This window comes from Triturus cristatus, chromosome 10, assembly GCF_964204655.1.
Source record: "Triturus cristatus chromosome 10, aTriCri1.1, whole genome shotgun sequence".
In the NCBI taxonomy this organism is placed as follows: domain Eukaryota; kingdom Metazoa; phylum Chordata; class Amphibia; order Caudata; family Salamandridae; genus Triturus; species Triturus cristatus.
The window spans coordinates 393,753,228-393,779,256 of record NC_140593.1 but is presented as its reverse complement, the minus strand read 5'-3'; the positions used below and the strand labels follow the sequence as shown (position 1 = coordinate 393,779,256).

At 45.2% G+C, this 26,029-nt stretch overlaps 1 protein-coding gene across 1 annotated transcript in view; it reads right to left on the bottom strand.

Annotated features, from left to right (window-relative positions):
* The window catches only part of GSDME (gasdermin E), a 351,208-nt gene that overhangs the window by 175,224 nt on the left and 149,955 nt on the right, over positions 1–26,029 (bottom strand). The window contains exons 4-5 of the mRNA XM_085631657.1: positions 20,770–20,941; positions 3,237–3,357 (exon numbers count right to left, since the gene is read on the bottom strand). Of these exons, the coding sequence (XP_085487783.1) occupies positions 3,237–3,357; positions 20,770–20,941 (293 nt within the window). The remainder of the gene's footprint in view (positions 1–3,236; positions 3,358–20,769; positions 20,942–26,029) is intronic.

The following is a 26,029-nucleotide window of genomic DNA, read 5'->3' as shown; positions in this document are numbered from 1 at the left end:
GAACAGCTACATACACCCAATTTCCTTGGTAAAACCATATACGTTGTATCCCAAGTGAGCCAATTGCCTGTATATATGATCTGGGAAGAAGGTTTGTGTATTTGTGCATGTGATGCTAGTGTGCAGAATGTTAACTCTAGCCTTGTTCAAGCTGAGTAAGATACACTCTAGCTCCCAGTGGGAAATCTACCAGCAAGTCCTGTTCGAAAAACCAAAACAACATGATATATGTGTGTTATTGTGTCACCTTTGAAATTGTATTTTCTCACTAGTGATGCTTTTTTGTTGTTGCAAGGACCGATGTGTGTGGGAGCAACTAGTGCAGAGCGTTCTGGCTAAATACAAGGAAACTGCTGTGACTATAAAGAAGGAATCACTGGTGTACATACCATCCACCCCAATGACTTACAACAGCGGGATGTCTCTCATGGAACAGACCGTGATAAGAAACCTACTCGCACAGTGTATTGACGTCCTCTGAAAACCAGGGAAAGAAGAAAAAAATAGGACATGGTTGTAAACCTTCGTGTGAAAAATATATCATATTATCTATTAGTGGGGTGGAAAGAGTAGTTGTCTGATCATACATAAAACCAGTTTGGTTCTTAAGTACTTGGGAGCAGATCCCTGAAGATTCTTGAAGGTTATTTTTAAAGACCATCTGCTTTCTACCTGGGTGCTAGTGTAGACCTCAGGGAGCACAAAACTGAGTTACGTCCCTACAAAACCAAAACAAGGAGTACCACAGCAGACACTACACTTGTTAAGTCAGAAGGTTGGGTACAGTTTGCTTGCCTAATCCGACTGATAATTCAGCAAGGATCATCCAGAAAACGTGTCTTGATTCATGGGAGACCTGGGAGGTCACAGTCTGAGCCACAACTCACATCTCAGCTTTCATAGCTATCCCTTCTTGCAACTCACCCAAGGCACTCTTCTTTCTTGGCATTGGGAATCCAAGTGCTAAAGAAAGTAGGTGGAGGGTGTAATTAAGAGTGAAAGATAAGGAACTGACCAGTCTCAGTAAAAGCACCCCAATTTTTGATCCATTTCAGTTTTGTTCACTGTGGGTTATCCAATTTGCAACTGAGGTAACCCACTCTTGTGGATCACTGATATGAAAATAAATGTGCATTATTGGCATACAAGTAAAACTGCAAGCCTAAGTCTCTCAGCTATTCCTTAAAGAGCCACATGAACATAATAAACATCAAGAAGAATACCTAGTACCCAATGGGAAGCACCACACGATTGCAGATGTGAGAATACATGATTTACCACTTGAGAGATAGGATTTTAGCCATATCCAGTGCAACCCAGACATTTGAGTGACCAGTACCAGATGGTCCATCAAGGGGAAACATTCCATGTTGTGAAAGGTACTGGATAAATCCAGTAAAATAAACAGTGATAGTTCTCAAATATAGCTTTTAGGACTGTCATTGTTTCAAACCACAGGCAAAATCCTGTTTGATGGCGATCAAATAGCTCTATTTCTTTCACAAAATTCTTCAACTGATCAAAATTCACTTTCTCCAAGATCACTGGAGGCCTTAAATAGGATGATGGTTGCCCATAATATTAGTATTCATTGCGGACATTTTAAATAATAGGGTCAAAATTGAGTTAGAGGTTTTGGAACCATTTCAGCTTTAAAGATTTGTAATGGCAAGTAGTACTGCCACATTCTATGTCAATTAATTCAAGTTCGTGAAAGATTTGTGGCAACTAACATATCACACAGTTGTCTCTTCTTGTTGACAGCTTACGTTTACTAGTAAGCATCACAACCTGTAACAGTTCTTCATTACACCAAAACCACTCAAAAGCATGCAAATATTTTGTATTGAGCAAATAAAAGAGGACGCTTGTTTTCTCAATACAAAAAGTAAATTGCTCAGATGCACAGGTGTTTTTCTCCCTGTGCTTGGTTGCCGTTCTACATTTTCACTACCTGTATACCCCATGCTTCCCATAGCAGACACAGGCAGAGTAAATGAGCGACAGCCACCCGCCCTAAATAGACTGAGATGACTGTCACTGTGACATGGATGCCCTGGGAAGGATACATTGCCATATATATATTATACCAGCAGGGCCAACAGAGGTTCTACTGGTGTGAAGCTGGCATATCCCCCAATTCAGAATTATAGCAGGGGAGCTGCAAGTTCGACTTAGCTGGTGGACTGTTAATTCATGTTGGGTCTCCTGCTTTATTGAACTTTAAATCGGGGCTTCATAGTTATCTTATGGTTATCTCACAATAAAGAAAATCCAACCTCATCATGCATGTTACAGAACCTTTAATTTTTCTGAAATAAATGAAACTCTTTCTACCTTTATAGAAATCAACACAGAGACAAAAACAAGCCTGGGCTAGTAGCTTAATAAAAAACATTATTTATTCTACAACTCAAAAATCAAAAATATATCTATAGTGTACCTATGGCTGGGATTTCAATATTAGATCTTTTTGTGGAAGAGCGGCACACCAGATTCAAAAGTGGATTTACACTGGTAACCACTTTGACTCTAAAAAATGTTTTCACGTAGGAGAATAGTAGGCATTCCAGGGCGGAAATGCTCTGCATATTTTGGAGCATTCACAAACGTACTTGTTTGTGGTTATTCAGAAACTATTTCTTAGTCTAGTTCCACCCAGGATATGGCCAGAGAGTTACTCCTATGAACGTCAGTGGAGAATCACTCTTCAAGGTGGGAACAGGAAGGGAACACTCTAATTGGAGGGCGTGTGGGGAAAAGGGAAATGCTATAGGAAAAAAGTTATACAGTGGAACTGCACAGGACATGTTTCCATGCTCAAATGTACACTAGGTATGTCAACACATGAGTAAAGCCTTTGTAAGTGAGTAAATACAAATTCATGAAGGTTCACTCTCGCATCTTCTATTTCTGTACTGGAAACATTTGCAAATTCTTCAAAAATCAAAAACATATTCCAAAAGTAGAACTAAAACTACAGTAGAAAATGTCAGATTTTATTTTGTGAATCAAGCCCTCTGTTTCTCATCGCTCAGAATAGCTATCAATATCTAAGTAAGTGGCAAATAAGGTGCATCAAAATGTCAAATATGATAATGGCTTTCCTCAACTGATGTCAATGTGGAGAAGATCTTTGTTGTTAGGCAGTATCACAATAAACGATGTCCTTATTATAGGAGAGAAAAAAGCTTCACTATAAACATATATGCACATAATACAAAAATTATATTTACCCAGCTGCCCATCACGTTTTATATACAGTTCAATAATCCCATAGGCAATGGCCGTAGAGGGTGGAATTTCCAGGACAACGTTTGCATCTTTCGTTAAACTTCCATTTTCGTTAACTGAAACCTAAAAAGAATGTTAGCAAAGTTTAAATGATTTTGACTAAATTAACACATCTGAAATGTTGTAGCAAACATACATTTTATGCACATAAAGCCTGGTTCAGTTGCATGAGCATAATTACAGCCAATGAGGTAGGCTGATCATTAGAACACCTAAAGCCATCAACATAAGACAGACTGATTGGTTGGCTGGGGTGCAGGCTTTAACTAGTAGAGGCACATCCTTAGACCATCATCATTGAAGGGGCCACAGGTTTGTACACATTCTCGAGGTAAAGCTTCTCTTAGCTATGTTTCTTATATAATCAGGAAGGACGTGACCCACAACTTTTTAGGTCTGTGAGAGATAGTGCAGCTCTCTCATACAATTACTGCATCTGTAAGAACTTAACTCAGACTCAGTTTACCCAGTGAAGCATTTCCAACTTTTCACTGTTTCAATGTATTCTAGCATTCTACTGTTTAATGCTGCACCATGCTTGCCGCTCTGTCACTCAGGAGACCATGCCTAGTGTAAAAATCCTACAGGGAGATGTACTAAACACTGGTCGTAAAATACTTTTTGCAATTTGTGACCAGTATTTTTGCAACCAGTGTGGTATTGCAAACCAATCAATGTACTCATAAGTCGGGTCACACAAAAACGAATAGTAGTTGGTTGCAATGGGCCTACCTCAGGACTTATAATGAGGTAGGATGCAAATTGTGACCCACTTTGATTTGCTGCCATCACATGGATGGTGGTCTGATGCGGTCAGCAGACCACCATGTCTGTGATTCATTTTTATGCAGCCCATTTTTCATAAAGAAAACAGGACTGAGCTTAAAAAAGAGAAGTGTATTTTCCAAGGAGATCCCTTCCCTGCTGTGAATGGGTTACCACTTCCTTAGAGATGACGGTAAAATATAAGTATTTTGCAACTGTATTTCGGCCTCAAAACATTGACAGATAGAGCACCGATTAAGGATTTGGGAGGAATGCCTACAACACACTCCTTCTAAATATCGTATTGGTATCCACTTCTAAACACATTTAGAGGTTCGGTATCACGTTTCTGAATTGCTAAATGTGTTTACCATATAGAAAAAAGGTTTTAGCATGTGCAAATCCTGTGATTTACAGACTCTGAGGGTATGTGAATGCTAAAACCCTCTGAACATCGGGCCAGTAGGGACTACAATTAACTAGGCAGTCATTCTAGTGTTTTTTCATGTTCATATCCTCAGCACTGAGTGTGCACTGGAATGGGACTATTACTACGCTGGGTTGTTTTATTAATACAGATGGGGGAGAGTAAGCTCATCTGTGGAAATGGTACACTTTTTTGAAAGTCAAGGGGTCTTCCGTGCAAGGCATGTATTTCATAAAACAATTTAAATAAATGCTAAAAATCTATCTCTATAGATGAAGGTGATCTAATTTCTTTCTCTTTTGAGTTATTTGCCTGAATTCAGCTTTGACATCAATTGTCCTTCAAAGTGCACATTGATAAAGAAAAAACAAACGATATGGTACCAGCATTCACTACTTCACCACTACAAAAGCATTACTTCTGTGAAGCAGATTTGAGAATGACCAGACAAGGCTGAAGAGAAACGTCCTTCCCTTCAGTGTTCTCAATTCAAAGCTTGCTGCTCTGATTGAGTCTTACATGCTGCTGGCAAATTCCTCAAAGAACTTCAAAATATGACCAAATGAGCTCTAAGATGGACACTCTCTTGTGAGTCTCTGCCGCAGCACCACTCCCAGACTGCACATAGTGGCTTGGCCAGTTGTTTGGTGAATAACAGACTCAGAGCTGGACACCCACTGGTGATTGCTGGTTAGTGCTGCCCCTAAGAAATTGGTGCAGCAGGATCACCATGTGTTGCAGGTTACGTATCTTCAATGATGGGGCTGCTGTGCTTCAATCGTCAGTGGAGTTGTTTATGAGCACATTGTAAGTGAAGAAGATGTAAGGCGGATCCAGCGCAGCTCCTTTAGCATACCAATTATGTGATTAAAATTTCTGCAAACCATTGATAAGGTGTGCCACAGATGATAAAATTCCTTCGAGCGGTGACACCTTGGTGTTGGGCTGGCCATTAAGTGGAACTTTACTTCTGTTCAAGGGTGAGAGTCACAGGTCTTGGAATGCTATGAAGTTGGTTTCTGGGAAAAAGGGTTTTGCTGTTTCTAAGGGAGCATTCATGCCTTGTTGCTTTGTGTTAGACTTGGCATCTTTTGGCGTGTTTACCTCTGAGTTTTTGCTTTCTGACCTCCTGGTTTTGACTCTGTTTGTGCTGGCTTAGTGTTTCTGCACACTTTTCTCACTGCTGATCAGTGGTAAAGTGCAAGTGCTCCTGTAGTAAAATGTGTTATGGATTGCTGTTTCCATGATTGTCCTGGTTTGATTTATGTATCAGTCCCTAGTAAAGTGCACTGCCTTTAAATCAAATGCTGTTGGTGGGCTGCAGTACTGGATTGTGCCACCCACACAAACGTCCCGTAAAAGGGAACTCGGGCCTGCCATTGCAGACCCAGTGTACGGTCTTGTACCGCCATGTAAACTGGCCAGTGCCCGCACGTGGCCATCCCTAACCTTCCCTTTTCTTACACGTCAGGCACCCCTAAGGTAGGCCCAAGGAACCCTGTGGATAGGGTGCAGTGTATGTGAGAGGTAGGACATGCCCTGGTGTGTGTGGCATGTCCTGATGTGAGTTACTGCCCATTTCGTTTTTCACTATTGCAAGGCTACCTGTTCCCCATAGGACAGAATGGGAGTTTTGTTTATAACATCTTATAGACATAACTGACCCGGGGAACTAGGTGGGAGATTAAAGTTTAGTATGCCTGGACTCAGAATCTAAAGATGCATCTGTTAGTGAAGGTGATTTTTACATTCTGTGTTTGAAAATACCACTTTTAGAAAGTAGGTATTTTCTTGCTCAGTCATCCCGTGTGCCTCTGCTGGAATGCGGATATCCTGTCTGGGTTTTGGACGACAGAAGGCTGGGGAGCAGGAGTGGCTCCAGATAGTCTAGGTGGGTCAGGAAAGGGCTGAATAGATCTAGGCTGCAATTGGGGAAAGGGGAGGAGATTTCCTTGCACCTCAAAGGGCCTGGTCTGCCTCTGACAATGCCGTCTCCACCGCCTGCCAGAAAGTCACACCAGAGAAGGCAGAACTGGTTCTGGCTGGGCACAGACACTCTCTGTGTTAGAAATTGGATTTTTGGTCGGCTAGGGCATGTTCCAAAGTCGGGCAGAAACCACCACTCTAGTCAGGATAAGGGAGTTACACTCCTAAAATAAGCCCTGCTCACCCCCTTGGTAGCTTGGCACGAGTAGTCAGGCTTATCTTAGAGGCAGTGTGTAAAGCATTTGCACATATAACCAACAGTAATACAGTGTAAGCACTACAAAAGGACACCACACCAGTTTAGAAAAATATCCAATATTTTTATACACTGAAGACAAGACCAAAACCGATAAAAATCCACACTACAGTACTTAAAAATCTTTAGTTATCAAAATATGTTTCAAAAATAGTTACTTGAGGTCGATAGCTCCTTCCGGGGCTATCACGGCGTCGTGAGCAAACAAATCCAAACAGTTCTGGCTGACCGCGGCATCGCGGGCCGCCTACGGTGTCGGGAAGACCCGCAAACCGTACCTTTTTAGAAATGCTGGGCATCTGCGACCTCTCGTTTAGCTTCCGAAAACACAGCCTCCGCAGGCATCGGTTCCGGATGTCGGGCCCTTGAAGTCACATGCGTTGCAGATCGAACTCCCCCCTGTTGAAGCCAGGAGTACTGGCATCGGCAGGCGTAGGGTGCTGCGGTGCGAAGTGCAGAGGTGCAGCGTGCGGTGCCCTCAGGTTGTGGTGCGAGCAGTGGCTCGGTGGCAGCATCAGATGGCATAGTCAGTCAGACCAGGGTCGCGGTGCGAAGTAAATGCGGTGCTCGTCGCGGTGCTGGCAGGTCGCGGTGCTGGCAGGTCACGGTGCAAGCTGCGGCGTCGTCGTTGCTGAAGCGCTGTCGTCGCTGATGAACTTGAGTCGATGGCACCGGCGTCGGTAGGCCAAGGCTGTGGTGTGGGATGAGGGCGGTGCGTCGTGTAACTTTACGAGCGGTGTCCTCGAACCACGGTGCAAGCAGCAGCGTCGATTTCGGCGTGGAGTAGCGTCGTCGGGGAGGCCAACGCGTCGTCGTGAAGCGAGGCGGTGCGGAGTGCGGTGCCTACAGGTCGCGGTGCGAGCAACGGCCCGGTGGCGGTGTCAGCAGGCGTCGTCGGTGAGACCAGGGTCGCGTTGCCACTTTGCAGCGGTGCCCTCTGCGATGCCTTCAGGACATGGAGTCGGCAGCGGCGTCGTAGACTGCATCGGGTTGCTTTTTCTTCTGTTGCAGCACAAAACACACAGTCCCCAGTGCTGAGGGCAGAAGAGCTTGAAGTATTTGATGTTCCTGAGACTTCTTGAACAGGGGGCAAGCTCTACCTCAAGCCCTTGGAGAAACTCACAAAAGTTGATTGCAGAAAGTTCAGTCCCGTCCTTTCACTGCCCAAGACAGAAGCAGCCACTGCAGGCAAACACAACAAAGTACACAGCAAAGTGGTAGTTCCTCCTCACAGCTTCTCCAGCTCTTCTTCTTGGCAGTCTTCTTAGTCCAAAAGAGTTCAAAAGTTCAGGGGTCTGGGCCCCAATATTTATATCCCAAAATCCTTTGATATCTTAGGCAGAGAGTGTTTGTGCCCGGCCAGAACCAGTTCTGCCTTCTCTGGTGTCACTTCCTGACAGGTGGTGGAGACAGCATTGTCAGAGGCAGGCCAGGTACTTTGAGGTGCAAGGAAGTCTCCTCCCCCTTCCCGCATTGCAGCCCAGGTCTATTCAGCCCTTTCCTGACCCACCTAGACTATCTGGAGCCAATCCGGATCCCCAGCCTTCTGTCATCCAAAACCCAGACAGGCAAACCACATTCCAGCAGAGGCACACGGGATGACTGAGCAAGAAAATACCTACTTTCTAAAAGTGGTATTTTCAAACACAGAATGTAAAAATCACCTTCACTAAAAGATGCATCTTTAGATTCTGAGTTCAGGCATACTAAACTTTTTTTTTCTTACCTAATTCCCCAGGCCAGTTATGTTTATAAGATGTTATAAACAAACTTCCCATTCTGTCCTATGGGGAACAGGTAGCCTTGCAGTAGCGAAAAACGAAATTGGCAGTAATTCGCTACCAGGACATGCCACACGCACCAGGGCCACAGGGGTACCTTGGGCCTACCTTAGGGGTGGTGGACATGTAAGAAAAGGGAAGGTGGGGGACCGGCAAGTGTGGGCACTTGCCAGTTAACATGGCGATACCAGACCGCACACAGGCTCTGCGATGGCAGGCCTGAGTTACCTTTTACAGGCCGTTCTTGTGGGTGGCACAATCCAGTGCTGCACACAGGAGCACTTGCACTTTACCACTGATCAGCAGTGAGAAAAGTGCGCAGAAACACTATGCCAGCAAAAACAGAGTCAAAATCATGAGGTCAGAAAGAAAAAACTCGGGGGAAACAAGTCTAACACATGTCCCCTCCACCTGAAAGTAGGGAGAACTACCCACCCTCCTGGGAGTTCTCTTCACTAAGGCGGAAGAACCTGGACAGACCATCTGCATTGGCATGTTCTGTGCCAGGACGGTGTTCCACCGTAAAGTCCATTCCCTGTAGGGAGATGGACCACTTCAGCAGTTTTGGATTCTCACCCCTCATTTGCATCAACCATCTGAGGGGCCTGTAGTCTGTCTGAACCCGGAAGTGAGTCCCAAACAGGTATGGTCTCAGCTTCTTCATAGCCCAGACCACAGCGAAAGCTTCCCTTTCTATGGCACTCCACCTCTGTTCCCTGGGGAGTAGTCTCCGTCTAAGAAAGACTTCAGGCTGGTCTAGGCCCTCTTCATTCAGTTTTGAGAGCTCCGCTCCCACTCTATGCTCTGAGGCATCAGTCTGCAAGACAAATTCCTTGGAGAAGTTGGGTGCCTTGAGCACGGGTGCCGTGCACATGGCGGCCTTCAGGGCATCAAAAGCCTTCTGGCAGGACTCAGTCCAGATCACCCTCTTAGGCTGCTTCCTGGAAGTCAGCTCAGTTAAGGGGCAACAACGGTGCAATACCCCTTAACAAACCTCCTGTAGTACCCAGTGAGTCCTAAGAAGGCCTTCTTCTCTGTCTGGGTCTTGGGGGCTCCCAAGGCAGAATGGTGTCAATCTTGTGTTGTAGGGGTGCCACCTGGCCACTTCCTACCTGGTGTCCCAAGTACACCACCAAACCCTGCCCGATCTGGCACTTACTGGCCTTGATTGTGAGGCCTGCCCTCTGCAGCGCCTTTAACACTTCACCGAGGTGCTGCAAGTCTTCTTCCCAGCTGGAACTGAACACTGCAATATCATTCAGATAGGCGGCGCTGAAATCCTCTAGCAAAGCCAACACCTGGTTGACCAACATCTGAAAGGTGGCAGGGGCATTCTTCAACCCAAAGGGCATCCCCCGTAACTGGTAATGTTCTTCTGGGGTTGAAAATGCTGACCTTTCCTTGGCCCCATCGGTTAAGGCAATCTGCCAGTACCCAGACATTAAATCAAACGTGCTGAGGAACTTGGCAGCTCCCAGCTGATCAGTGAGCTCATCAGCTCTGGGGATGGGGTGTGCATCAGTGCTGGTGACGGCATTGAGCCCACGGTAGTCCACGCAAAAAAGCAGTTCTGGAGTGGCACCAGGTGCAGCAGCCTTTGGGACCAAGACCACTGGACTGGCCCAATGACTGTTGGGAGGCTCAATCACCCCTAACGCCAACATCTTAGAAACCTCCTCTGTAATGCTGGCCTTGACCCAGTCAGTCAACCTGTAAATCTTGTGCTTCACAGGAGGGCTGTCACCGGTGTTCACCTCATGGGTACACCAGTGAGTAACACCTGGGGTCAGAGAGAACAGTGGGGCAAACTGTCCCAACAACTGGTGACAATCGCTTTGCTGTTTTGGACTCAGTGTAGGGGAGAGGATCACACCTTTCACTGACCCATCGCACTCCTTGGTAGACAGGAGGTCAGGGAGAGGTTCACTCTCCTCTTCCATCCCGTCATCTGTCGCCAAGAGCATGCTCACTTCGGACCTCTCGAATTGGGGTTTGAGGCGGTTCACGTGGAGGACCCTCAAAGGGTTCCTGGGAGCCCGCAAATCCACCAGGTAGGTGACATCACTTTTGCGCTCCACCACCTCAAACGGCCCTGTCCACTTGTCCTGCAAGGCACAAGGTTCCACTGGGGCCATGACCCACAATTTTTGTCAAGGTTGGCATCTGACTAGAGTGGCATTCTGGTCATACCACTTCTTAATTTCATTCTGGCTTGCTTCCAGGTTCACCTGAGCGAGTTTCCTGAAGCAGGCAGTTTGGTTTCTGAAGGCCAGCATGTAACTAAAAACGTCCTGGGGAGTTTTCCTGGGAGCTGCCTCCCAGTCTTCCTTCACCAAACTCAGATGTCCTCTCACAGGGTGACTATACAGACGCTTAAAGGGAATGAACACAAAAGACTTCTGTGGTACCTTCCTGTACGCAAAGAGAAGGCAAGGCAAGAGGACGTCCCACTTATGCCTCATGGGTTCTGTTAGACCCTTGATCATGCCCTTCAAGGTCTGATTGAATCTCTCCACCAGACCATTACCTTGTGGGTGGTAAGGGGTGGTGAACTTGCAGGTTACACCACACTCCGTCCACAGGGATGTCATATACTTCGATATGAAATTGGTCCCCCGGTCAGAAACCACCTCTCTGGGGAACCCCACTCGGGAAAAGATCCCCATTAACGCCCAGCACACCACTGGCGCCGTCCTGAGAGGGATGGCCTTCGGGTACCGGGTGGCATGTTCTACCAAGACCAGGATGTACCTGTTGCCCATGGCTGTCTTGGGATCCAGCAGCTCCACAATGTCCATCCCTACTCTTTCAAAGGGCGTACCAACCACTGGAAAAGGTTGGAGAAGAGCTCTGACCTTCCTCTCACTTACCACTTGTCTGGCAAGTTGAGCAAGAACTGCAATGTCCATCTGACTGCCTTCGCATTTGGGGCTAGAAGAAGTGGGTGACAAGCCTGTCAAAGGTCTTGTCATGCCCCAAATGTCCTGCCAAAGGCACGTCATGAGCCAGACACAGTAGGAAGGTCCTGAAGCACTGGGGTACCACCAGCACACGGGCTGACTCAGGCTCAGCGACCTTAGGCTCACTGTACAGAAGATCATTCTCCCAGTAGATCCAATGTGACACGTACTGATCACCAGCTGCCTGGGCTGCAGCCTGCCGCCGCAGACCCTCCAGAGAAGGGCACTCATTCTGCTCCTTGCAGAATTCCTCCCTGGTGGGACCCCCTTCTTGCTGCCAATGAGTCAGCTGAGAGATGTCCCCCAGTTCAGATACTTGCTCCCCTGTAGGCACCGGGGCGTCCCCCTCGAGGTCCGCCTCCTCCTGGTCCGTGAGAACGTTAGGGGCCGGTTTCCCACGCCCCTTGCCCTTTCTCTTGGCAGGGACTTGGCCACTGTTTCAGGCTCCAAGTCCTCTTGATCACCCTCTCTGGCCGCCATTGACCGAGTGGACAGGCATGCCCACTCTGGCAACCCAAGCATCTCCAAGTGAGACCTAAGCTCAACATCCTTCCATAAGGACTGCTCCAGGTTGTTACCTAGCAGACAATCTACAGGCATGGAAGGGCTCACAACCACCCTCAAGGGACCTGAGCCCCCCCCCCACTCGCCACCAGACACTGGTGCTCTGAATTACTACAGCAATTACTTGGTGGAATGCCCCGGGGACTGCCTGCTTCTCAGAGACCAGGTGACACCGGACTGAGGTCACACTGGCTCCAGTATCCCCGACAGCCTCTACCCTTTTCCCATTGATGGTCACCCAGGTGCTATATTTATTTGTGTTAGGGGGTACCTGGTTTCCTGGGACCATCTCACTGTCCCCTAGTGAGAAGAGGGTCATTTCTGCGGGATCCCCACCCTCCTGTGGGTACTCTTCCTCCCCAAGCACTACACTAGCCAACACCTTGGACTGCCCACCGGTGGATGGCTCTGGGCACTTGGGGTCCCCCTTCATGTGGCCCACCTGGTCACATGAAAAACACTTGCGGGGGCCGGTCTCAGCAGGCTTCCCTGAAGAGACCCCTTGCTTCTTATCTCCGGGGGGATGGGAACCTTTACCCTGGGTGTTAGTTTGGGGCCCTTTAGAGAACTCCTGCATTTTACCCTTGTTCCCCCACTTTTCTGCTGGGGACCCTGTCCACCTTTGGCTGAGTCTCCCCAAACGCTTTTTTGTGGACCCGGGTACTCACCCAGCAGTCCGTCTCCATAGCAAGCTTCCTGGGGTCAGCCAGCTTACTATCGACTAGGTGCTGGCACAGATCTGCAAAACATAGACTAGACAAGTGCTACCATGCAATCAAATTGTAGAGCCCCCGAAAATCTGTCACATTACTGCCCTTCACCCAGCCATCCAGTGACCTGCAAAACATATCTACACATTCCAACCAAGTGTTGGCATCAGACTTCTTACTGGACCTGAACTGATCCCTGTATTTTTCAGGAGTGAGACCATATCTAGTAAGAAGGGCCTCCTTCATGTCAGCATAGGTGAGGTGATACTGCTTACCCAAAGCCACTAAGTATCCCTTGCTTCTTTTGGAAACAGAGGCCACAATCCTGCTCCCCAATTCTCCTCAGGGGCCCCATTCATGTGTATCGCTGCCTCGTAACCATGAAACCACCTTTGTACGTCATCCCCCTTCTTGAATTCCTTGCCTACATTCTTAGGGATGTGTACGATTCTATCTGCCTGTCTTGACGAGTTGCTGCCACCATCTGAGCTGGCTCTTTTCTTTGGCTCCAGCTCCTCAAGACTTCGCTAATGATCTAAGATCATTTTCCTTTCCTCCATGGCTATCCTTTTTTTTTCCCTTTCACTTTCTATCCTGAGTTTCTTTAACTCAAACGTCCTTCCTCCCCGTCTGTCCACCAGCTCTTCTGAGTACAGGCCACTGCTGCCTGGCCTGGTTGGTTCCCCCCTCCCAAAAGCACATCACCCTAGGAGTAGGTTCCTCCACCTCTCCACTGAGATCACCAGACAGCTCGCTGGCATGTCTGGCTGCTACCCAGGCCCTCAGCGCCTTTTATAGCTCCTCCTTCCTAATGAGGCCTCTTACTTGGACTTTTGGGAATTTGCAAATCGCTTTCATTTCGTTAACACTGTAGGATTCCAACCTATCCTCCTCAAAGGCAACTTCCAGGGATGCAACAGATGATGCTATTGATTCAGGCATGATGAAGTAGCAAGTTCAAACTGGCAAGATCAAAAATAGGCCAAAAAGAAAAAGAACAAGTATGTGGCACGTAATGGTCTGTGATATGGTAGTAGTGCACACCAATCACTGCAAGTCAAGTGCAAATGCAAGTCCTATCCTCACCGCTGACAACCAATGTTAGAAATGGGATTTTTTGTCGGCTAGGGCATGTGCCAAAGTCGGGCAGAAACCACCACTCTAGTCAGGATAAGGGAGTTACACTCCTAAAATAACCTCTGCTCACCCCCTTGGTAGCTTGGCACGAGCAGTCAGGCTTATCTTAGAGGCAGTGTGTAAAGTATTTGCACATAACAAACAGTAATACAGTGTAAGCACTACAAAAGGACACTACACCAGTTTAGAAAAATATCCAATATTTTTATATACTTAAGACAAGACCAAAAACGGATTTTGGGATATAAATATTGCTGCCCAGACCCCTGAACTTTAGAACTCTTTTGGACCAAGAAGACTGCCAAGAAGAAGAGCTGGAGAAGCTGTGAGGAGGAACTACCACATTGCTGTGTGCTTTGATGTGTTGGCCTGCAGTGGCTGCTTCCGTTTTGGGCAGTGAAAGGACTGGACTGAACTTTCTGCAATCGACTTTTGTGAGTTTCTCCAAGGGATTGAGGTAGAGCTTGCCCCCTGTTCATGAAGTCTCAGGCACAACAAAGACTTCAAGCTCTTCTGCCCTCAGCACTGGGGACTGTGTGTTTTGTGCTGCAACAGAAGAAAAAGCAACCCGTCGCCGTCCACAACGCCGCTGCCGATTCCGTGTCCTGAATGCACCGCCGCAACGCGACCCTGGTCTCACCGACGACGCCTGTTGACGCCGCCATCGAGCTGCCATTGAGCCGCTGCTCGCATCGCGACCTGTGGGTACTGCATTCCGCACCGCCTTGCTTCATGACGACGCCTTGGCCTCCTTGCCGACGCCACTCCACGCCGAAATCGACGCCGCTGCTTGCACTGTGGTTCGAGGGCACCGCTCGTAAAGTTAGACGATGCACCGCCCCCATCTCGCACCACAGCCTTGGCCTACCGATGCCGGTGCCATCGACTCCAGTTCGTCAGCTGACGACAGCGCTTCAGCAATGACGAAGCCGCTGCTTGCACTACGATCTCGCAGCACCGCGACGAGCACCGCATTCACTTCACACCGCGACCCCGGTCTCACCGACGGCGCCATCTGACGCCATCACCGAGCCGCTGCTCGCACCGTGACCTGAGGGCACCGCACGCTGCACTTCGCACCGCAGCACCCGACACCTGCCGACGCCAGCGCTCCTGACTTCAATAGTAAGGAGTTTGACCTGCAAAGCGTGTGCCTTCGAGGGCCCCGAGGACTCCTGCACCGACCTCCAGAACCGACGCCTGCGGACACCGTGCTTTCGGAAGCTCAACGAGAGGTCGCCGCCACCCGGCATTTCTAAAACGTACTGTTCGGGGGTCTTCCCAACACCGTAGCTGGCCCACGACGCTGCGGTCAGCCAGAACTGTGTGGATTTGTTTGCTCACGACGCCGTGATAGCCCCACATGGAGCTATCGACATCAAGAAACTGTATTTCAAGCATATTTTGATAACTGAAGATTTTTAAGTACTGTATTGTGGATTTTTAATCGCTTTTTGTCTTGTCTTAAGTATATGAAAATATTGGATATTTTTCTAAACTGGTGTGGTGTACTTTTGTAGTGCTTACACTGTATTAATGTTGGTTATTTGCAAATGCTTTACACACTGCGTCTAAGATAAGCCTGACTGCTCGTGCCAAGCTACCAAGGGGGTGAGCAGGGGTTATTTTAGGAGTGTAACTCCTTATCCTGACTAGAGTGGTGGTTTCTGCCCGGCTTTGGCACATGCCCTAGCCTACCAAAAATCCCATTTCTAACACTTTGGTTTTCCTGGTGATGATTCCTTTGACAGTGAAGTCTGTGCTAACTGTAAATCCAGGAGAATTTGCATTGTGTCTCAACTGGGGATAGAAGCTACCCAGTTTTGTGTTGGACAACCAGGCTTCGAATGGAGGTTGTTTGGGGCTGTTAGCAGACAGGAGGATCTCTGTATTTGTTGTGCTGCGATTCGGGGAGGTACTTTAAAGTTGCACAATGTTGTTAGTTGAGGAGACTCTAAGGAAGGCTTGAGACTCTGCTTATTGATCAATTTCAATGTTGTTAAAGAGCGTGGCCTCAAGTGATTCAAAGTTGAGATTGAAGATAATGGGAGCAAAGATGGAGCCTGGGGTACTCTAAAGGAGACAGGAGTTTGTGGGATTCTGCATTTGCTATCTGTACAGTCCGTTAGTTGTTGGTGAGGTAGGAGGTGAACCACTCAAGTACTGTTAGTGAGGCCCCCACAAGTTTTCAGGGTGGGAATCAGGTTTCAGTTGAAGGCTGCAGAGAACTGGAGTAGGGCCAGATACATTAGCAAGAATCCACTGACAAGTTTCTCTGAACACATTCAGGCTCAGGGTCTATCCTACCTTGAAGGCCCAGCCTTTAACCTGAAATACCTGAGCAAGAAAATAACTGTTTCATGTGCACAACGTCATGCCAGGAGCCTGAACATTGCCAGATTGGAAGTGCAAACCTGAAAGTAAGAAAAAAACTGAAAACAGACCATTTCCATCTATACTCTAAGGGTATGACATCAGACTTCATCTAGCCTTTCTAAAATTCAGGAAGAAGCTGAAAACGTATCTCTTCAAGGAACAATAAACAAAACAATGCAGCACAATCATCCATCTCTTCTTTCACCTCCATAAACAACTTAGTGTAGCCCCTGGTAAACCTGGGCTTCATCCACTGTTCAATGCTCACCTCAAATAGGATAACTATGTCACTATATACACTAAAGATGGTTTGTTCTATTTCATTTTGGATTTTAAAAAATTTGTTTTTCAAAAATCATCATATCAGTTTCTCAAAATACATGTTTTCTATCAAATATAATATTTCCACTGTTGGTCAACACACGCAAAGAAAATCTCTTTTAAAACAAATACTGCATTTTTGCCTAAAAATCAGTTTTCATTCATAGTAATCAAAAGTCAGCTTCTGATTTCCTTAGCACAAATGCATCACATTGACAGATTCTACCCACCACACCTAGCCAGGTATTACCATCACATGCCAGGGAAGCACACCATAATACTAAAGTTGCCTACCTTATGTCAAGGATCTCTATCATCATGTCATAACAACAGCTGTGCCATGGCCTCCTACAATAGTGCGAAGAACCCCCACATCATGTCAGTCATAGACATTATTATTCCAAGGAAGTGCACAATCATGGGATAGATGGACACACGTAGGCCAAGCATATTCACAATATGGACCAGTTTGCTGCCATCATCCCATGATTAGCCCAGGGATGTCCAACATATACCATTATTATAACTGTGCTAATATTTTGTCAAGAATAGCCATAATTGTGCCAGAAATTAACCCATTATATTGGGGGCACCAGATACAATTGGTGTTTCCTGACACCTGGAACAGTTTCCAGGGAGAGGGAATGTCTTTCAAAGAGGGACATCACACCAGCCACATACACTACATATACATATAGTGCACATATGCGTACACATTCAAATACAAACATTTAAACAAATATTCATAAAGACATGCACACACCATCTCCACCATCTGAAACACGCAAGGCCACTACCAGCCTGTACTCTAATTCCAGCCTTTGCTCTCGCTGGCTTCAGGGCTTCTAACGCACAGTTTTCACCCACTTCCACTGTCTTGGTGCACCCGCACTCTAGCAACTTCACTCTGGTTATTGCTGGCACTTCATCTCTGGCCCCGTTTAAGAATTACTGTATGACAGACAGATAGGGTTTGCAAAGTGAGCAATCTCATTGTGGCTTTGATAAATTGAGCGTGGAGACAGGTGGTCATGCTGCAGGTACCATAAACTGTCACAGTGTCTGTTTAGTGTGTTAGCTTGTGGCTCTGCTATTGGTTTGGTTGGAGGCCACTCAAAGGATATGGAGATGTGTAGTGCTGCCTTCTACAATATTGCTAGACCCTCTGAATTACCTACTGTGCTCAGCTGCACGTCAGAGAGCTACTTCTGGGTACTGGCGAGCTACCAGTAGCTCCAGAGCTACCCGATCGAGACCACTAATCTAGATGCATGCCCTCCATTGCTACTTCAAAAAGCTTTGGCTTTTCATTGTTACAAGCAAACATGCTCTACATTATTTCTAAAGCATAATTAAACCCAATGAAGACTAACAATTCCCACAATCTTGCAAACCTACATTTCACATGTAAGTTATTGAAATGTGCGACATGTAAGAAATTCAAATGATCTACTATCCTGCATATACTTGGATACTCTGATTATCCAGAGGAAAGGGATCTGTGCTGGTAACCATGTTAGAAGCTATTAAGATGCATCTTGATGTAATGGCATTAGCATCTTTACTTTAGGTATCAATGCACTTTGACACCGGTCACATCAAGGTTCTCCTTGCTCAGATATCAAGTGTTTGTGATCTAGTACAGTACTTGATACACACCTCCCCTATTGGAAGAAAAAAAGAAGCAGTCTGTCTGCGGATGTTCCGCTTCGAAATTAGGAATACTTTCTGTAGTCCTACAAACATCAATTTTGTCCGGGGTTAACTTTCACTTTATAGCTTACTCCTTTCGCCTCCATCATTTAGAGTTTACAACAAATGTACTATAATTATGCAGAACATTGTATTTCAAGGTTTAGAGACTGCAAGAAACTATTTCAAATGAGCACAAAACATATAAACATTAACCTGTCTAAAATCAAGATTGTGCTTTTAAGACAACTACACTTATGGCTGTACTCAGACCATTTGGTCAGATATAATCAAACCCTGTCATAATTGTTAAACACTGCTGCAGTGCAGTTCGGGCTCATCATTAGCAAAGACATGTCAAGTCTCAGGGGTTGTGAATATCACATTCTACCACTTCAAATTGCTTGAAAGAATATTTCAGCTTCTGATATTTCCCGCCAAAATCTTTGGAAATAATAGTCTAAGCAGGTCAATAATGCCAACAGGTTCCACCTTGGTCTACTGCAGATTCTCATGGATCGTGTGCAGAGTACAAAATAATTAAGTATGTCTACTTCAGAATATTTACAAGCAGAAGGCTAATGTACATCAGACTTGCCTTAATTCCAGGCTTAACAAGAGGTCAACAAGTCTGCTCCTTGGTCTGGTAACCCTGGGTTCATGTTAAATGGCCAGAATTTCTGCAGCCGTTCAGTACTCCAGCTGTGGGGTCATTAATTTATATGTTCTTTTCAGTGTTAGTGTTTAGCATACATTGGTACACATAAAAGTGAAATTTGCATGAGATTCTAACATTTACGGAAGACCATATGACAACTGCGCATGCCAGGAAATATCATCCTTTACATTACGTAAGACAGACTTTCGCACTTATTCATTGTTTCCCAATTCGCTTAATTGATTTTACTAATTTGTGCTACATTGGAGTACCTGTCAGATCTTGAACGCTACCTGCCTGTTTGTCTTGCCGTAGAACTTCACCTCTAATTTGGCTGGATCTTTAGAACCAAGCAATATAAACAGAATGCAGGAATTCAGAATTAATCACAACATAAGGTACTCAGCCTCTCACCAAAAGCTAGCCCATGAAGCCTCCTTCAATCTCTGGGTAGCCTGATCAAGATGTTAAGGAATACAAACGCTACAAGCGTGGACCTGTAAAAAGGTAGGACAAATGTGTTCCACTCCTTGTTCTACAAGGTGGGAAGACCAATAGAGGGTCTTCCCATCTAAGACCACACAAAAGGTGTGGGCTTTGGTTGGGGTCCCTTAGGATTAAGAGTCCGTCAAACCATGCCAAATAATTTGAAAAGAAGGGTGACCACGACAAAGGAGAAAGTGTTTAGAATGAACCAGCTAGACTGATTTGCGAGTCTTTTGTCCGTACAGAGTGAAATTCAAGGCCTTATGTATTTCTGGTAGAATACATCATGAGAAAGATTCTACGTTCCTGATAAACAAATTTACAAAACACTAGCCACTGCATCAGTTCAGATGTTCATTCAAACTTCTGACAAGTACGTTGTTTAAGAAGTCCAAACATAGAGGAGAGGCCTTTTCAGTACAGGCTGCTAAACTGTGGAAAGCTTTGGCCTTCACTGTCTGCACACACTGACCTGTAGTAAAGGAATACAAAAACTATTTGGTGAGTAAATGAAAAGCCACTGATATTCCTGCTGACCTCTTAGTCATGATTAGCTCTTCACTTCGGTGCTAGGAGTCCGTAACATTGGTATCATAATAAATCAAAATGCCAAGTACTTTCATTATTCAAGCAACAGTCATCAGATGGTTTGCACTATAAATTTGTAGCATTAAATGTCATCACTAAAGGAAATACCTGTAGCATACAGCACAAAATGAACTGTCTCCTGGCACTTCGCTAAAAGCTGTTGTTATACTCAACTCCATGGGATTCATTTATTGTCCTCTGAGGAAGACAGGATCAGTCAGCCCTCCAAGGATATGAACTTGTGGGCCACAGATTATAGACAGATGTCTGCTGTGAGCTAACAACCTACCAGCAGCCTTGCCATATGCACAAACACCATGCCTGTGTGACATACAGAGCAAAATTATAGTACTTTCTACACTGTGTGGATCAAGTATTCCGCAGTAAAGCCAACCTTTATTCCTAATATAACTGGACCGCCAGCACACACTGTCATATGTCTTTTTTCTTGTATTGACAGCTGCACTCTTTGCTTACATTTGAACTTTAGTTGTGGGAAATCATCCACCCCAAAGAAAAGGAAATATAAGTACAGGCCCTTATCCACGCAATTCACTCCTGACATGAACAACAGAAACGTTCAAAGTCACTCAATCACTAACTAAACTGAGACTTGCACTTTGTAATAGCCAACCTATTTCCGATTCTATTCCTAATGTTTTTGTTAGATGTGGGTTAAATGTAGGTGTTATTTAGGAGTCTATGGAAAAAAATTAAAAGTTTCTTGGGAGTGATATTAGCACAATCAGACAAAGGGATTTTTTTTACCTTCACAATTTTTGTCTTGATTTCTATGTTGCCTCCCTGTTTCCCTTCCATCTGTGTGTGTTCAGAGATCACACATGCTTGGGTTGTTATAATCTTCTCTTTCAAGACACAGAGGACCTCATTTTTCCGTTCCAACATTTGTTGCATCAAAGGCTGGTTCCAATTTACCTTCCTGAAACATAAAACGTACATATTGCAGCTGCGAGGCATGGGGCATAAATTACACATTTCTTTGTTAGCACTGATAAAGCCATCAACTCATTTTTGGGTGGTAAGGAACACTAATATTTTATATTGTGCTTCATACCATCAGTGCAGACCAACTTTCTAAATGCTAAGCGGCTTGATTTAATTCAAGTCATGCACAGTAAGATGAAGCAACTTTAAGGTTACTTTAGGATCTCAGTGAGCACAAGGGCTAACGTGCTGACATTTGCTATAGATCACTCAGAATGTCAGTGAGAAACTAGCCCAGAAGCCCTGTTCAAACATAGATTTTCCCATTACACCAGGCTCCTAACCCTACTCCTGCTTGGTTTTGAGTTCAGAATTGAACATTGTGCTGATGAATCGTGTAATATAGATCCACTAGTTGGACACTTACAGTGTAGTGGAATTAGATTGGAGTTGTATATTTTATACACTACTAAAATAAAGACTCTTTTTGAGCAATGCAATAATGTTACATACCTGTTACAGAGATTCTGAAGCATGCATATTCTCAATAGTCAGAAGCATGAAGATCATTCATAACTATCACAGATCAGGAAGACCTGTTTTACACAGGTTCTGTAGCAACATGTCTACAGATGAACATGTGATGGTCCACAGTATGGCCTGTATAAAAATAAAATCCACTCTAATTCCCATCCTTTTCCTCTTGGAGTAGTGGCAAAAGATTATAATTACATTCATACAAGGTATTTAGCCAGCCTTACCTGCATATGTTCCATCAAAAAGGTAAGTAAGATCTTCTGCACAAGATACCAAATTTCCTGGAATTCTGTTTGAGTGAAGCAAAATTTACAGACTGTCCCCTCAATGAGTACTGCACTTCAATACAGCTTCCATGTTTGAAGCATGTACTGAAACAGTTCTATAGCAGATATTATGAAAAGATTTCATGGCAGTATCATTTACAGGAAGAATCACTTTCACCAAAGAAAAGGCTCACAATTTGTAAATTGCAGTAGGGTCTTTCCAAAGACCAACCACATCCAAAGTTAGGCCATGCAACTTGTTGTAAGTCATGTCATCAGGTCATAGGACCAAATCTGGAAGCAACATGTTCTTCCTTGGAGTAGACTTGTCTTGCCGTGCCCTCCTGGTAGAACAACGTATATATCTAGGAAAAATATCATTACATCTAGAGTACTATTGAGGTAGTCTGGCAGCAGGCAATGTCGGTGGCTGCCACGCTGTGCTCTGACAGGTCTGGCAAAACTCTTCCTGCTAGGATTTAAATAGTTTCTGGGGGCTAAATAAATGTAGATGGGATGTTTATGTTATTCGTAGGCCAGAATTATGTCTCTTATGCAAAGATCACTAAAGGTACCACCACTAATATGGGATAAACAATAATACAGGCACTAGCTCCCATATGCCACTAATGACTGTATATAAACCCTAGAACGAACATTGAGAAGATTTTGAGGATTAATGGAAACGAAAATCACCGAGGATTATGAGCTATGAAGTGTTCAGAGGAAGACCCATTGCTGACGACCTAGGACTTTCAAAGCTTTAATGGTATCAAGGTTGAGTGCACAAGTGTGGCAGGCCACAAACCTTCAAAGGGAATTAGGGAATAAACTCTCTGACCCACTGAATACCTATTATCGATGGCTCACCACATACCAAACACTCTCTTGTTTGACCCTCTGTGTGAGAACGATCCTATGCACAGGAGAATTAGAGAGTAGGTACCTCACTTTTCTTATCAGTTATCGGTGCCAAGGTCAAACATGGCTAAGGTGTACCAAGCAAGTGGAGCCTGGTTTAGAAGGGCACATGAGGAAAAGAGGTGAGTTACATTTCTGAGAGGCATGCGTCAGCAATACAAGTGATTTTCTGGGCTTCAAAGTTCCAGGCAGCATGCAGGTCTTAAAGGACTTTTCCCTTCATTCATTGAAAGTGTTAACATGCATGACTCTCTTCCACTGCTCTCACTGTAGACATCTTGCAGAAGGCACAGCCGTCATCGCTATGATTTCCCGTCATCGCTATGATGAACTCATCTGAAAGTGGAGGGCTTGACAGATGGCATCCTCTATAAAAAATCATGTGTTGCTTACTTTTCCTATGTTAGCAATGACTGGAAAAAAACAAGCATTGGACAAAGCCAATACGTCCGACTAGCATGTAATACACAAAGTAGGCACAGTGTTGCGCTATCATGCTATGCATTTGAAATTGTGAAGCAGTAAGAAGCTGCAACCACTTCACCTGTGATATCACATTTTGCACAATGTAAACATCTGCGATATGCTATGGCTCTGATAGTATGGAACTCATATTATATTTATATATATATATATATATATATATATATATATATATATATATATATATATATATATATATATATATATATATATATATATATATATATATATCCAACACAAGTTTGCCTGTTGTAAGGGAACCACCAACAAGTCGATTTTGTTAAGCTTTCTATTTATTGCAGGAAACCAAAAGGAAGCAGCTGGAAAAAGCTCCGCACAATGTAATGCTGCCGACGCGTTTCGTACTGTCCGTACTTCATCATGGGCTGCAGGCAAATGGCAGATACTTGTTGTCACGGCAATTTGTAGACACCTGAAAATTGTAGAAGTCACCGCCCGGTTGGGCGTGGCCAATTGCATGGCCTGCTGGTAACTGTAGTGCCTTTAGTCTTACTCTAGTGAGTTGCCATGCAAGTGCTGTCTCTTGATGCAAATGAAACCCCAGTGGGTTGTGATAACTTGTCCTGCCGTTCAAATTGCCTCTTACAATCCCGCAATCAGCTGACTTGTCCTTCTCGCTGCAACGCCGGTTGGCGCTGTAACTAGACCACACCGAGGCATGGCGGAGCTCCCTTCGCGACTCAGGCGGGGCCGCAATAACATCCAACACAAGTTTGCCTGTTGTAAGGGAACCACCAACAAGTCGATTTTGTTAAGCTTTCTATTTATTGCAAGAAACTAAAAGGAAGCAGCTGGAAAAAGCTCCGCACAATGTAATGCTGCCGACGCGTTTCGTACTGTCCGTACTTCATCATGGGCTGCAGGCAAATGGCAGATACTTGTCACGGCAATTTGTAGACACCTGAAAATTGTAGAAGTCACCGCCCGGTTGGGCGTGGCCAATTGCATGGCCTGCTGGTAACTGTAGTGCCTTTAGTCTTACTCTAGTGAGTTGCCATGCAAGTGCTGTCTCTTGATGCAAATGAAACCCCAGTGGGTTGCGATAACTTGTCCTGCCGTTCAAATTGCCTCTTACAATCCCGCAATCAGCTGACTTGTCCTTCTCGCTGCAACGCCGGTTGGCGCTGTAACTAGACCACACCGAGGCATGGCGGAGCTCCCTTCGCGACTCAGGCGGGGCCGCAATAACATCCAACACAAGTTTGCCTGTTGTAAGGGAACCACCAACAAGTCGATTTTGTTAAGCTTTCTATTTATTGCAGGAAACCAAAAGGAAGCAGCTGGAAAAAGCTCCGCACAATGTAATGCTGCCGACGCGTTTCGTACTGTCCGTACTTCATCATGGGCTGCAGGCAAATGGCAGATACTTGTCACGGCAATTTGAAGACACCTGAAAATTGTAGAAGTCACCGCCCGGTTGGGTGTGGCCAATTGCATGGCCTGCTGGTAACTGTAGTGCCTTTAGTCTTACTCTTACTATATATATATACACACACACACATACATATATATACATACACATTACCTACTGGCGGTCGCCAGTAGGTAGTTATAGTTAGGACCCCTTTTCCATAGGAAAACCTCAACATTCTATTTTGAATAACTTTGGCGCCGGTCGACGAATCCTCGCAAATTTCTCAAAATAGGTGGGGCGCTACGCTCCGCTCCTACCCTGAAAGTCTCGGGGGGATTCGTCAAGCGGGGGCTGAGATAAAAGGGGGGTCCCAAAACGCGTTATTCCCATGCATTTTTCCATAGGACCTTTAGAACGAGCTACAGCCCGAACGGCTGAACAGAATTACTAGAAATTTGGCAGAGAGGTAGTTCCTAGGTCAAGGAAGTGCCTTTTGTAGGTTTGGTGTAAATCTGTTCAGTAGATTCTGAGAAAATAGCCTTTAAATCAATATATATATCTGAGCCCGCTTACGGTACGCTTACCGTACGCTTACCGTACGCTTACCGTAAGCGTACGGTGGCGTGCGCGAGCGCGATTCTGATTGGCTCTTAGATCTTAGTAAACATTCGAATCGGCCGAAACCAGGAAGCGGCGTCCGCCATTTTGTCTCTCGCACTGAGTGTTGTTTATCAAACATGATGGCCAAAAACATGTTACGGGGCTGTTTTGACAACTCCCTCCCACATAGTCATGTTGAGGGAGTCCCCAAACATCCCCCAAGAGCAAAAACGGTTTTATTTTTTTTCGGCAATTTCGCGGGGTATGCTTACCGTACGCTTACCGTACGCTTACCGTACGCTTACGGTAAAAAAATAAAAATAAAAAAAACACTATCCACACTTACCCCACCCCCTGTGCTTTTGGTGGCCGCAGGCCACCAAATGTGCAGGGCTTATTAATAGAGAAAAAAAACGTAATTTTGGCAACATGAAATTATAAAATCGAAATAAAAAAAACACTATCCACATTGACCTCACCCCCTGTGCTTTTGGTGGCCGAAGGCCACCAAATATACAGGGCTTATTAAAGTTGATAAAAACCGTGCACGGAACGAACTGCGTTAAGTGGGCGCGCACGCCACAAATGGCGTAAAGTAACTTAGCATTTAAAAAACCGTACAAATTCACTGAAAAAACCATAGGTTTCACACACGTTATAGTTAGGAAATAGCATTTAAAAAACCTTGCTAATTCACTGAAAAAACCATAGGTTTCACACATGTTATAGTTAGCTGGACATTTTACTGATAAAAAACCAATGAAATTCCCCCGTTATAGTTACTGTAGGCAACTATAACTCACGCGACCGTAATCCTCTGCTGATGACATATGTGTCTTTATGAAAAAAAAATATTTGTAATATATGTATAGCTAAAATTTAATGGAAGAAGACATGGGCA